We start from the raw sequence: 14,829 nt of genomic DNA, 5'->3' as shown, positions 1-14,829 counted from the left end.
AGGGGAGTGAGTCTTCCTGACAACCTCTGAACATCCTTGACACAGCCCAGACTTTTCATTTGGAGTATTGCTTGACACTTTTCGGGGTTGGACTCCACCCCTCTTTGGGTTATCATAAATCCTAGGAACTTCCCTGCTTCCATGGAAAAGGCACACTTGAGTGGGTTGAGCCTCATGCGGTGTTGCCGGAGGGAAGCGAACACATTTCCCAGGTCGCTTATGAGGTCCTCAGGCCGTGTGGTCTTTGCAAGGATATCATCCACATACACCTCCACCATTTTGCCTATGAGGTCACTGAATATCTTGTTCATTAGCCTTTGGTACGTGGCCCCAGCGTTCTTCAGGCCGAACGGCATTATCTTGTAGCAGTATATCTCTCCCGGCGTTATGAACGTTGTTTTCTCTTCGTCAGGCCGGTGCATCGGTATCTGATTGTAGCCAGAATAAGCATCCATAAAGCTCAGGTACTGATATCCCGCCGCTGCGTCGATGAGGGCATCAATGTTGGGTAGGGGGTAGCAGTCCTTGGGGCATGCTTTGTTGAGATCTGAGTAATCCACACACATCCTCCATTTCCCATTGTGCTTTTTCACTAGAACTACATTCGACAGCCATGTCGAGTAGTCGAGTTCTCGAATAAATCCCACTTCTAGGAGGCTGGCCATCTGCCTGGCCACCTCCTTCACTCTTTCTTGTGACATATTCCTTCTCCTCTGAGCCACTGGTTTGGCCTCCGCCTTGACAGCCAAGTGATGTGACATGAGTTGGGGGTCTATCCCCGGCATGTCGGCTGGCGTCCAAGCAAACAGGTCACCGTTAGCTCTGATAATTTCCATTAGGGGCTCCTTCAGGTCGTGTGGTAGGTTTCTGTTCACGAAGGTGAACTTTTCCTCTTTGTTGCCGACTCTGAATTTCTCTAAGTTCCCTTCCGGCTCGGGTCTGGGTTTGTCTTCGACTCTAGCGTCTAGGTCGGCAAGGAACACTCCTGATGCTTCCTTGGACTTCTTCCTTAAGGAGAGACTGGAATTGTCGCAGGCGACTGCCGTTTCCAAATCTCCTTTTATGGATCCCACGGACCTGTCATCAGCCACAAACTTCATTACCAGCATCTTTGTACTGATCACTGCCCTGAGATCGTTGATGGTCTTCCTCCCTAGGATGATGTTGTAGGCTGTGGAGTCGCGCAGAACCACGGACTCAGCCATTACCGATCTTCGCCCCCGTTCTAGTCCTACTGATATCGGCAGGGAGATTATCCCATCTGTCTTAATGAAGTGGTCGCCTAATCCTACAACACCGTGCTGGTGGGTCTTTAAGTCGGTATCCCGCAGACCCAAGGCATTGAACACATTGCGGAACATGATATTCGAGTTAGCCCCGGTGTCTATGAGGATGCGCTTGATGAGGCCGGTTCCCACTCTGGCCGTGATGACCATGGGAGGGCTTTCCGCGACTTCATCAAACCACTAGTCCTCTGGACCGAATGAGATGGGTGGTGACCTCGACCTCTTGGGGCTTTGCGCGGAAGATGAGGAAACCGCCAGAACTTTGGCATCTTTCTTGTGTGCCGACTTTGACCTTGGAGGCGCGTCTCTTGCTGTTACCACGTTCACTATGGTGAGGCCTTGTTCGTTGTCGTCCTGGTCATGACGTCGCTTTACTGCGCGGGTCTTGTCCTCTCCCTCGCGGTCGCGATCTCGTCTTCTCGGCTCCCTGATGAGATGGGAGAATTCGGCCAGTTTTCCGTCCTGGATCGCTTGTTCTAACGCATCCTTGAGGTCGAAATAGTCCTGTGTCTTATGTCCATAGCCCTTATGATAATCACAATAGAGGCTCTTGTTCCCCCCGGTTCGGTCCTTCAGAGGTCGGGGCTTCGACAAAATTCCCTTCTCGGCTATCTGCTGAAAAACTTCTATGATGGGACAGTGAGGGGGGTGTAATTGGTGAACTTCCCGACTCGAGGGAACGGCCTGGGTGTCTTGCCCGGACCGCCGTCTCTGGCGTGTCCCTTTTGTCTATCTCCGCCGCCGTGTTGCCTAGGTTGATTGTAGGAGGGCTGCCGCTTGTTGGCAGCCACGACTTGACTAACTTCTTCATCATTGATATATTCCCTGGCTACGCTTTGGATCTCCTGCATCGTCCACACCGGCTTCGTGGTGAGATGCTTTCTGAAGTCCTCATTTAGAAGTCCGTTCGTCAGACACAGACTAGCTACTGAATCGGTTAGCCCGTCGATCTCCAAGCATTCGTCGTTGAACCGGTCAATATATTTTTTGGTCGGCTCGCCGGACCTTTGTGTCACCCTGAGCAGATTGATCGGGTGCTTTGCCTTTGCGATTTTGGTAGTAAATTGGGCTAGGAAGGCATGGCTAATATCCGAAAACCTGGCCACCGAGCCCTGCGGGAGGCTGTTAAACCACCGTATTGCAGGTCCCGCGAGAGTGATCGGAAAAGCGCGACACCTTACCTTGTCACCCACTCCTTCCAGGTTCATTCTGGCCTCGAAGGCCATAAGATGTTCCTGTGAGTCTTGTGTTCCGTCGTACCTCATGTCCGTTGGCTTGTCAAAATGCTTTGGCAGCTGGACCTCGAGGATGGAACGATGGAATGGGGTTGCGCCCATTATCACGGGTCTCTGCGCTCTCCTTGGTCTTCCCTCGCCGTCTTCCCGTCGCCCGTCCTCCCGGTCGCGTCTCCTTTCTCATCTGGTGTATATGATGGGGTCGCGGCGTCTTCTTGGGCGTCCTTCCTCCCGGGCACTCTCGGGTTCAGATCGTGGGCTCGGCGTCCGCCGGGAATGACTTCTTGGAGGAGACCGGGAGTAGCTTGATTCGGGAGATCGTCGATGATGTTCCTGATCTGCCAGTTGGCGCTCTAGGTTCTGCATCCTGTGACGCAGTTCCTGCATTATCCTGGTGCTGTTGTCACCTGTTCCCCCAAAGGGGCGTCTTTCTTGAGATCATGAAGACGGCTCGGTTCGTCGTGGAGGAGACCTCGTGCGCTCCCAGGAGGAAGCTACGGAGGCTTCCCCTCTGCACTCGGCCTCGCGGCCTGTTCCTCCTGGGCCCAGTACAACGTCCATTCAGGCGTCCCCACAGACGGCGCTAAATGTACGGTAGGTCGGGTATCGGACGGTTCGGGTTGGTACTTCGGTTGATGAGAGGGGGAATCGCCTGGTGTCGGGTCGCTGGGTTGAAGGGGGTGCAGGCGAAAAGTGAGAGAATTGTATGTGACATACCTTGGGGGAGGGGTAGGGCCCTACCCATATTTACCGTGTCAGAACTGGGTCCTGAAAGAGCAGACCCACCTTCCTCGAAGTTTCCTCATACAGCTGTAATGGAGAGCTGTCAAGGACATGTGTCCGGATTGGTGATGGAGCAACTCTCACCCAACCATTTGGGTCGGGTGGTCTGTGGATCGAGTCGGCCCGTGTGATGTTTGGGCCAGGCCGTAACAACTATGTATCGCTGTAGTTAACGGATGCTATCGGATTTTACAATATAACTAATATGTAAGTTCACAGTGCATTCATCATGTGCATATGCGTGTATTGTTTAATTTTAGGTGTGTATTTGATTGTGATTCCCATAAATGTAACTATATGCTCATTATTTTTGTGTTGAATTTGTAGAAATGTTTATGTTTATCTCATGGACAAAAGTAACTAAGGTTGAGGTGATGTTGGAGTTTTTTTAAAAAAATTTAGCCAGAGATTTTGCATTAAAGAATTCAAGTGACAATATGTTAAGTGGATTTGATAAATTCTTAGATGAGTATAATATTTGGGATGAGAAGTTACGATTATTTACAAATTTATATTTCCTTGTATAGTTTTATTCATTTTCTTTAGCCAGCCTCGTTGATGGGAGGAGCCAAGCTTGGTGAAAGAGAAAAGGAGGAAAGCAGAGAAGAAAGAGAAGGGGGTCTTACTCCTTTTTAAACTAAGGAGCAAACTGAGCCAAATACACTGACTTCAGAAAACAATACTCTTATTTGATTTATGCTAATTTGAGATCTATGATTATTGTCAAACTCTCGAGTTAACTCGTAAACTCGTATGAGTTTACGAGTTTAGATATGGAATCGAGTTGACTCGGGCATAGACTCTATCTTGAGTAAACTCGGCTAGACTCGGCTAAACTCGGCCAAACTCGGACAAACTCGTGAGTCTAGGACCGAGTTAGCGAGTTTGTGTTTTTTTTCATTTTTCCTAAAAAAAGCGTCATTTTGAAACTAAAAAAACACTTTTTTTTATTTGTATTACGATAACACTCGCAAAGAATAAAAGAAAACTCACTCACAACTCACTCATCTGCGTCGTTTCTCTCAAGTCTCACTTTCTCCATGTTCTGCCGTAGTCGCCGTTCCCCGTCGAGCTTCCATTGTTCGCCTGTGTCTGCTACCTCTGCTCTGATTTGCGCCATTGTCTTTGTGAATTTTACCTGTGTTGCCCTCTGCTTTGTATTTCTTCACATCTCCACTATTCGCAACTCCATCGTGCTATCACTGTTCAACTCCCTCTGCTTTGTCCATGACTATTTGTCGCCGTTGTTTCGTGCTGTTGCTGCACCCTCACCACCGCTGCCTGCTGCACCCTTGTCTTCGATCTGCTATTGCTGGGACTTTTCCCCTTCTTTTCTTCTGTATCCTCTATTTTTTGAATGCCTTTTGCCTTTCTTTGAGCCTTTGCTTCTTGATTTAGTTTTTTTTTTTTTTTTTACTTTTTAAATTTTATTGCTTCTAATTTTAGCCTATTGCTTATCGTTTATGTTAGATGGCCAGATGGTTCATCCATTCATGGCTGATTAGTAATTAATTATTTTGATTAGAGTTAATTTAATTATTTAATATTATTCAATGTTCAATTAAAGATTTAGTATTACAGATTTAGAATTTTTAATTTTGTGTGTTCTATGTTGTACTTGTATAAGAATAATTATAGAGGATTTGAATGTGTATTTTAAAGTATTTGTTATAATGTATGCTATTATTTTAATTTATTATGTGCTTTAAGATTGATATTATTAATTTTGAATGGTTAGAATTGAGTAAATATACATTATATATGACATATATAAACTTCATAACAGGTGAACTCGTACGAGTCTACGAATTAACTCGCGAGTCGAATCTAGGTCAGCTCCACGAGTTTACTTATACTCGCGGATTTGACAACCTTAGATCTATCTATATGATCTTTTTGTATACTAGAACTCAAGAGTTATTTATATAATTGCATACAATATTACATTGGAATATCCATGTATTTTAAGTATAATTGTCTCTGTCTTATTAATGATGATTTTGAGATATTAATATTTTTATTTTTCATTCACTTGTGTGATAAATTTTAATACTTATTTAGACAGATAAATAAATTAATTATTCGATTAATTTAAATTAATTTGAGAAACTGAAATAATATTCTTACATAAGTTGAAATTTGTTTTAAACACTAAAAATAAAATTGAATTAATTTTTGGAAATTTATTAGAAACGGCCAACTTGTATACTGTATGAATAAAGATTAGTCTTTGAATGGAAAAATTGAAACAAAAAAAAGGGGAAACGTGTACTCTTAATGGTATGCGTATTATTATTTTGGCCACTTACCTACTTTGTCCCATTCTGCCTCAATTCACAAACGAGGATTCAATTAACCAAAGAACCTTATGTCCAGAATAAACGCTTTCTTTTTTTTTTTTTTTTTTTTTTGAGTAACCCCTAAATTCATTCCTTTTTATCCATTTGCAGACGCAGTCTTTTAAAAATAACAATCAATACAATCCGTTTCTCTCTCTTTCCATTTCAACAACACACTGCACCTATTTGACCCCAAAAACTAACCCATCAATTTTTTTTTCTTTTTTCTTCTGTTTTCAATTTTGCAGAGAAAGAGAGCGACTCGAAGCAAAACGCACCCATCAGTACCCGCTTTCTCTCTCTATCCCCGCTCTCTCTCTCTCTCTCTCTCTCTCTCTCTCTCTCTCTCAAGAATCTAGGGTTTTGGAATAGTGAATCTTCACTCTGAGGAGAATCTTCGCTATCCTCCTCTAAGGTTGTGTCGTTTTCTTCGTGCTTCAACTTCTCCCTTTTGATTATCATGTTAGTTCTTCTCTATCTCTGCATATGTGCATGAATAATTTTCTCATGAACTTCTTGCTTTCCTTTTTATTCATGGGTTTCTGATATGTGTGAATTAGTGATATTGGGTGCTTCATGTTTTGGTTCTGATTATTATGATGTTTGTTTGTGATCGTGATCTTTAGTCCTAAGTGCAAAGTTGGGGCTTCTTTTCCCCCCTTTCTTCTTTCTTCACCTATTTGGTCAATGAGAAGATGATAGGGGTGAGAAAGTAGTTTGACCAGTGAATTTGGCTTGTTAGTTATTTTTGTTTTTTAATTGGTGGAAACATGGTGATGAGTGAATTCTTTTCTGTGGTAACAAACAAATGTTTTGTTTTATGTTTTTCCTTTTTCTTTTCAATCTGGAAAGAAAATTGAAGTCTTTTGATTGTTCCTTCAGGCATTCCTGAAATGGAGGGATGATTTCTGCACATGCTGCTGCTTAGTGTTTATACCCTTTCTACAAGGTTTGACTGACTTGGTTTCTTCATAGAGTGCAATTGGTTCAGATTCTTCTATTTTACTTATGGGCTACTGAATTTGATATCTTTTTCTTCTTTTTTAACCCTTTTGAAAATTTATGATATCGTGGTTTTCCTGTTTTCCATCTTGTGCTGTGCATGTGATTTTATTGGAAAATGGATGGGTAGGAGTTTGTAACTTATAATTTTACTTGAAATGGTTGTTGTCAACGAAAGGTGGGTGGATATGTATGCCTGAGTAAAATTTGAGCCTCCAATTTAGTGTGATATTAGTGGCTTTACATTTCCGTTTTGGATTTGCAATGAATTTAACAAACACAACATCAGCATCATTTAACATTATGTAGTTTCGCATGTGGTTAGTAATCCTGCCAATTTGTCTGAAGTGTCCGATTAATTCCATTTGTCACTACTCACTGTAAATTATGGATTGAGTGTATTGTTTTCGATGCTGTTAGTTTACTTTTCTTCTCTGATACAGTAATATTAATACTAAAAGGTTTAATTCCTGTTTGAAGTTGTTTATGCTGACCTTACAATTTTGGGTTGTGTCCTTTAGGAGGCAATGTAATATTATGGTCTCCATTTCAATAAAAGGGGCAAAGTAATCTTGCAGTACTATGGCAACCGAAAGTCCAATTAGAATTTCAGAAGCTGGGGGTAAGTGGCCCTCTCTTAAGGAGGGTTCTACTTTTGGTTCACCAGCTCGTAACATGGCAACAGAAGATTTAGGTATACTTGTACAGGGGCATAGATTCCATGGTAGTGGAAGGGATATGGCACCCAATCGCAGTGGAAGTGCTCCTCCCAGTATGGAAGGCTCATTTCTTGCTATAGAAAACTTGTTATCCCAACAGAACACCACTCAGAATGCAAGCTTGGCAACTTTGAGCAGAGCTATGCAAAAATATGACTCTGAGGAACAATTACGAGCCGATCCAGCTTATTTGGCATATTACAATTCCAATGTCAACCTAAACCCTAGGCTTCCTCCTCCTCTTATCTCTCGGGAAAATCGCCATCATATTAGCAATTTTAGGAATAATTGGGGATTTTCTTCTGCAGATGATAGCAGTAAAATTTCTTTTCATTTACCACAAGGAACTCTTGCAACGCATAGGGAGGAGTCTGAGGATGATTCACCGCAGCAGCCATATGATAATGAGCTAGTTAAGACAGATGGTCTATGGAGTAGACCAGATGCATCAGCATCATTACCGTCACAGTGCAAAAATATAGTTGACTCAATTCAGGTGGTTACTATTATATCAACTTCTAAATTGTCTGAAATCTATTCAGTTGTGTGTGTTACAGTTCCATGTGCTTTTGCTAGATCCTTTTCACCTTTTGCTTGCTTCCTTTAGTACTAATCCCACAGTTTTACTGTTGTTTATTACTATTATTATTTTTAAATCTTGACTCTTGGTTGCCTCCAAAATAATATTGAGATTTATGGAAGCATAATTTTTTGTTCCAAATTCAAACTTTCAGGAAGATTTCCCCCATACCATGTTACCTGTATATAGTAATTCTCATTCTGTCAGTCGTTGTGGACTGGCGGATGAACCAATTGACTTGGATGCTGTCTCCAGTTCTTCTCGTGATCCTCCTGTCCCTTCAGTCGAGGTTGGTAAACCCATTGTAGGTGCGGACGATATGAGGATGTCATCAAGTGCTGGTACCAACGCTCCTCTTGCAAGCTCATCATCTCTTGAATCCACTGGTAGCATGGGTATTAGTGACTTAGATGTTTCAATTGTGGAGTCTCAATTGAAGGCTTTAAGTGTATCTAATCTATCAAATTCAGAAAGCCCGAGTTATGAAGAAAAATGGAAGACTGATTACCAGAATAATTTAATGCAACAACAGATGTTCCAGCAACAAAACAATCCATGTGAAGTTCCCAATGCCAACTCTCAGAATGTGAATTCAGCCTACATTGTTAGAGAGCAGTTTCCTCATAATGCTAGCAAGTTCTCCTCTGATGTCCAGCCACTACTGCAGTCATCTGGGTTTACACCTCCACTATATGCCACAGCAGCAGCAGCTTACATGACTTCACCAAATCCGTTCTACACTAATTTGCAGGCCTCAGGCATGTATACTCCACAATATGTTGGTGGATACACTATAAATCCCTCAGTTGTTCCTTCATATATTCCTGCATACCCTCCTCATGGTGCTGTACCATATATTGTTGATGGGGCTACTAGTTCCAGTTATACCCCAATGACACCAGGGCTTTCTGCTGGAGGAAGCATTTCACATGGAGCTGAAATGACACATGCAAACAAGTTCCCTGGGCAATACGGATTTACTATGCAGCCTTCTTTCACTGATCCTATGTACATGCAATATCACCAGCAGCCTTTTGTCGAGGGATATGGTGTTTCTGGTCATTTTGATCCAATGGCACCGAGGGCAAGTGGTGTTAGCCAGATTAGTCCTTTTGATTCACAAAAGAGGCCCACAAGTGGTGCTTATTTGGAAGATAAGAATTTACATCATCAGAGAAGTGGTGCAAATATGAACCTAAGAAGAGGAGGATTGACAATCCCCATCCCTAATTATTTTGGTCCGCCAACAAACATGGGTTATGTAATGCAGTATCCAAGTTCACCGCTTCCTTGTCCTGTTTTGCCTGGATACCCAGAAGGAAGTCCTAGCCTTCCAGGAGTAAGGAATGAGATGAAGCTTTCCCCAGCTTCTGGTAGAAATGGAGGCGTATTATCTGGATGGCAAGGACATAGATCCTTTGACAGTGCCCATGACCCGAAAATTGTTAATTTTCTTGAAGAGTTAAAATCTGGCAAAGGTCGCAGATTTGAGCTATCTGATATTATTGGACACATTGTTGAATTTAGGCAAGTAGTCTTTTGTATTTTTTTTCCCTTTTCTTGTCCAGTTCTCTTTCCACCTATTTAACTTATCAATTTCTTCACATTGAAAACTAAACCATAGTTTTTGGCCCCAGTGCTGATCAGCATGGGAGTCGATTTATACAGCAGAAGTTGGAAAGTTGCAGTGTTGAAGAGAAGGCATTGGTATTCAAAGAAGTTCTTCCACATGCTTCGAAGTTAATGACTGATGTATTTGGTAACTATGTAATACAGAAGGTGTGCTTGTCATCTATTGTTTATTGTCATTAACTTCAAGAGTGGTTTATGGTTGTCCAAAATCCATTTGGCTCTAACTAGTCGTTTTTCTTCCGTGTAGTTTTTTGAGTATGGAAGCCCTGAACAGAGGAGGGAACTTGCTAGTCGACTAGGTGGTCAGATATTGCCTTTAAGTCTGCAGATGTATGGCTGCCGTGTAATCCAAAAGGTATGCAATTCATATTGATTCTTGTAGCTTTATGGCATTAGTATGCATTAATTTAGTCATGTGGATGATAGGCCACATCTTTAATTGGATCTTCTTTCTTTTTCTTGTTACCCTTTATTCTACATCCGGAGGGTTGAGAAAAATATGTCTGCTTCAGCATCATCTGTTCTTCAGCTGCTTTATTAGAATTTATAACACATCAAAACAGTTAAGTCATAAAGAATCTCAAAATCCAAAATTTTCACTTGAATGGAAGGGGGCAAAACAGGATGAATTTTGTCAAACAATTTTGTTGGACATGGTGAGGATTGTGCATAATAAGCATCTTATACTTTCATTTATTTTAGGCTACGTGAAACTCCATTGTTGCACTAAGTGCTTAAGCCACAATTCTGTTGGTTGGTTGTCCCTGGTAACTAGCTTTATTTACCTTAAAAGCTGTACAAGAATTTTGAAGGATAACGGCTACTATCAAGCTTTGAACATGATTTTAACCTTGTCTCTGTTCCAAATTTAATAGTATTATGTTTTTATTTTGATTTACTCCCATGCAGGCACTTGAGGTCATTGAACTTGAACAAAAAGCCCAGCTTGTTCGTGAGCTAGATGGACATGTTATGAGATGTGTACGTGATCAAAATGGGAATCATGTTATACAGAAATGCATTGAATCTATTCCAACCAAGAAAATTGCATTTATAATTTCTGCATTCCGTGGTCAAGTTGCTATTCTGTCAATGCACCCTTATGGTTGCCGAGTCATACAGGTAAGTGCTTTTGCCTTCCCTAAAGCAATTCCTTAAACTTCCCCATGCATTGTGTCTGACGATAATTCTTCATGTAGAGAGTTCTAGAGCATTGTACGGATGAGATTCAGTGTCAGTTTATTGTGGATGAAATCTTAGAGTCTGTTTATGCACTTGCTCAAGATCAGTATGGTAATTATGTGACCCAGGTTAGTCATTTGCTCCTTCTAATATTATATCATAGTGCTGATTATTAGCTTCTGGTATTTATGGTACACAAAAGAAAGTGTCTTGTCTTTCGAGTGACAAGTTGCATGTAGTTATATGCTTGTCCCTTCCATTGTGTATATGATTTTAAGATGTAGCATTTGTATCAGGCCTAAGTTATTGCAGAATGAGCAGCATTATGGCTACAAGCCACCAGACACTATCAGCACATGTATTACAACCTTGCCGTGCCTGCTAAATAGCATAATTTGTTAGTCTCATTATTAGTTACATTATTTCACATGCTCATGTCTTCTTTGCATTTCCTTCCCACTCTACCTTCCAATTGCTTTCCTTCCTAAATATTCTTTTTCTGTTTGCCAAGTGTCTTTTTGATGATACCTTAATTTAATGATGAGGTTTCCATGTCTTTTCTAGTTTGATATATATTTTTTTTAAATTATTCTTTCATAGTTTTTAGATCCTATTCTCTTGTACATTATGTATGAAGTGCTTCTCATTACAAAAGGTTTACAATTTATAAGATGTTTATGTGGAGTGAAGTTTCAGAATTGTTGGGGAATTTGGGGTACTTTTACATTATGGAGCTAGTCCATGTAATTGAGAAATGAAAATGAGAATGTGCGTTCTCCTTGCTCCGATGGTATTTTAAGTCAATGTCCAGTAGTCAGAATTATGTAGTATGCCATTATGTCCTACATGACAGAATGTGATGAATTGAGCTGGGTGTATATTCTGGACAATGAATTTGTTAGATGTATGTCACACTGCAAATTATTTTCTTATTGTTTTTGTGGCCTCAGGTTTTTCTTGTACAGTATGTGGGTAACAAGTTTTGTAATCAAACAGCAGCATTAAATAAACAAAATTCATTGTCAGGTTTTTTGTTTTTGATCATAGATTGTAATTGTTGTATAAAGAATCATCACTGACTTCTTTGTGCTACTATTTGTTCTTTTCCTTCAAGAAGGATCTCTTACCCTCCTAAATCTTTCTAGTCATCTTCTTTCTTTTTGAATTTTGTGTAACATAGGCAGATGATGAATGCACATGAAAGCATGCATAGTGTAATGATTTACTTACCTTTCATATGTTAGTTTGGTCAACTTGAGCCTTGATGGTTTCTCTTGTTATAGCATGTATTGGAGAGAGGAAAGGCTCAGGAAAGGAGCCAAATCATTAGCAAGCTATCAGGACATATTGTTCAATTAAGCCAGCATAAGTTCGCTTCAAATGTCATAGAGAAATGTTTAGAGTATGGAGATGCCACTGAACGGGAGTTGTTAATTTCCGAGATTATTGGACATGAAGAACGAAATGACAATTTATTGGTAAGTGTGAACCTGACAAGTTTAATTGTGTTATAATTCTTAAGAATTTTAACTGGCCTCATACAAGAAATGAACTCTTCATTCACTGGCTTGTAAGATATTGATGAAAATTGTCCATAATCCTTGAAATGTATTGATGATAAATATATTAGGATTGAGAAGAATGTTTAATGCTTCAAATGTCGAGATTATGCTTCCTTAGCTTCCATAGAAAATGAGGAATCTATGATAGTTGTCAACTTGTGTTTTGCATGCTTATACGGTATCAATGATTCTTCCACATGCCATGACTGTTCTAATTCATTACAGGCATTGGGATTTTTTAAGTTCATCTGTATAACACTAATAAACAGTATCATTTTTCTACTTGCGAGGCATTTGATTTTGGCTACATTTATTACTAAATCCTATTTTGATTCACTGCAGATCATGATGAAAGACCAATTCGCAAATTATGTGATCCAGAAGGTTATTGATATCTGTTCTGAAAATCAGCGAGTAATCTTGCTTTCTCACATCAGAGTTCATGCTCATGCTTTGAAGAAATACACTTACGGAAAACACATTGTGGCTCGGTTGGAACAGCAATTTGGAGGTGTGTACTACTACTAAAGCATATATGAATTCATATTGATGTAGAATTGGATAGTTTGCATATTCATGGGAGAAAATCCCTGTTTTATTATATGTTGAGAAATCGTATCATCGTATCATGGTTTTACTTCTGTTAACTATGCTTATATCATGTAATCAATGGTTGGACACTTGGACTAATGAGTTGGGTGGGAACAATGGGGAGGGGACTGAGTCTTTTTCTCTCTTTTGATATCAACTTGTTAGTCTCTATGTTTCAGCGGTACTGATAGTTAAAGAAGTTGGTGTTATCTTCACTAGTAGTAGTGAATCTATTGGAGAATATAGTAAAAAGACCTTCTTCCTTGCTTACCCTTATCCCAAGTGGCTTTAATGCTCTAGTATAAGAATGTCCGATCAAACTTTGATGTAAGAGTTTCTATCTAGGCTTAGTTGGTGTTGATATAGCAGAAGCACTAGGGATCTTTTGGATTGAATCATGTTCAATTGAAATCAACAAGTACATCTTCAAGCCTTTTGGATTGATCAGTCACATAAACGCTTTTTTTTCTAAGACTCAATTTGAGGATGGCATTGAGGTTTTGGTTATCTTTAATTTATTTGCCGTGGTTGGAAAACGTCTCCAACGTACTATCTGTTTCCCATCTTCTCACTTTCAACCTGCTCAATCAAGAACTTTGTACATGTCCTTAGTGAGAATTTTCTTGCCTTCATATATATATTAGTTGAGACCTTGTCTTATGTTATACGCTTTCATGCAGAGGATCAAACATCCAGATCAGGATGACTATATACAGAGATAACACAGGTCTTCAGGACTGCTTCTGTGGCATCCAAATCTCACAACCTCAACCCGTTAGATTTGGTTGCTGATCATAGGAAGTTGCTAAGACATTGAACTTGTTATTACTGCAACACCTTTGATAGCTTCCAAGAATCAAGTGATGATTTCATGAGACATTAGTATATATATATATACATCTGTACTTGGGACTTACTGTAATTATGTCATTAAAAATAATTGGTTCTAAATGTTGAGTATAATTATTTGGAAGGAAACCTTCCTGATGTAAATTTTAATGGATGGTCTCTGCTTAGTGTGTGCTGTTGGATATAGATGGGAGCAGTGGTTGTTAGTGCTTGTCACCCCTAATTGATGCTCCTTAGTTCTTGTGGTTGCATGTTTTGTCTGTTAGTTTAGTCATATGATTTCTGTTGTTTCTGTTTCCCATCTGCTTCATTAACTTAAATGATCTAACAATATGAAGTGGTAGGTTATTGTGTTTACGAGTTTCTAATTGGGGTTATATTTTAAGCATTACGCAACTAGGCTTATGGAGCTGGTTATACAGAGGTGGTTGTATTATATGTCTGTAAAAGTAAACATTAATTAGAACTTAAGTTGGTATTAATAGAACTATTTTATGTTATGAGAATTTAACTTTACCACCAAAAAATTGAATATTGCGTAAACAACTTTTCCAGTAAAATCTACTTTTTATTTAGTGTGCTGTTTCCAGGGGTTCTTTAATAAAATAAAATAAATATAACATTAACACATAATTATAGAAATATTTACGTTTTTGCATTTTGTTATTTATCTTATTTACTTTGGTTGCGAGGAATATAGACAGCAAAATCTAAAATGTGTACAAAAAAAATTAAAAATTGATTTTTTCACGATTTATGCTAACAAATTTATTTTGAATTGATAGTTAATTGTGCTAGAGTGTTGTGAGGCAATAAAAAAAAAGAATAATTCTAAGTCTTTTTATTAACTAAGTCTAAGCAAGTTGGTTTAACATAATAAAAATCAGTTATGGCTAGTATTATTTCAAGTCTTATGGTTTAATTTAGTTGAACTTAGTTCATAAAAAGACTTGAATGTATAGTATTACTCTAAAAAAAAGGGTTAAGTACGATTTTGGTCTCTAACGTAGAGGCTGAAAATTTATTTCATCTCCAACTTTTTTTTGCTGCAAAATGGTTCCAAAGGTTT

At 39.6% G+C, this 14,829-nt stretch overlaps 2 protein-coding genes across 5 annotated transcripts; one reads left to right on the top strand and one right to left on the bottom strand.

The window, feature by feature from the left end:
• Positions 1-1,466: 1,466 nt before the first annotated feature.
• On the bottom strand, positions 1,467-2,623 carry LOC107636301 (uncharacterized). The gene is made up of 2 exons (XM_016339821.1): positions 1,984-2,623; positions 1,467-1,912 (listed from the first exon to the last, which is right to left on the bottom strand). Exons 1-2 carry the CDS (start codon positions 2,621-2,623, stop codon positions 1,467-1,469), a joined length of 1,086 nt encoding a protein of 361 aa, XP_016195307.1.
• Positions 2,624-5,625: 3,002 nt separating this feature from the next.
• Positions 5,626-14,052, top strand: LOC107639192 (pumilio homolog 6, chloroplastic). 4 transcript variants are annotated; one of them, XM_088484027.1, is made up of 11 exons: positions 5,626-6,105; positions 6,526-6,592; positions 7,167-7,860; positions 8,099-9,471; positions 9,582-9,723; positions 9,824-9,931; positions 10,486-10,698; positions 10,776-10,886; positions 12,042-12,236; positions 12,663-12,831; positions 13,592-14,052. In XM_088484027.1, exons 3-11 carry the CDS (start codon positions 7,228-7,230, stop codon positions 13,615-13,617), a joined length of 2,970 nt encoding a protein of 989 aa, XP_088340153.1. In that variant the 5' UTR covers positions 5,626-6,105; positions 6,526-6,592; positions 7,167-7,227; the 3' UTR covers positions 13,618-14,052. The 4 variants fall into 4 exon arrangements, with proteins under 4 accessions (XP_088340153.1, XP_016198125.1, XP_016198127.1 ...); XM_088484028.1 differs by having other exon boundaries at positions 5,681-6,058; XM_016342639.3 differs by lacking the exon at positions 6,526-6,592.
• The last annotated feature ends 777 nt before the right edge of the window (positions 14,053-14,829 follow it).

The sequence above is a fragment of the Arachis ipaensis genome, chromosome B4 (genome assembly GCF_059453495.1).
Source record: "Arachis ipaensis isolate K30076 ecotype BB chromosome B4, ASM5945349v1, whole genome shotgun sequence".
Classification (NCBI taxonomy): Eukaryota; Viridiplantae; Streptophyta; class Magnoliopsida; order Fabales; family Fabaceae; genus Arachis; species Arachis ipaensis.
The sequence above is the reverse complement of the archived record's forward strand: the minus strand, read 5'-3'. Positions and strand labels throughout refer to the sequence as shown.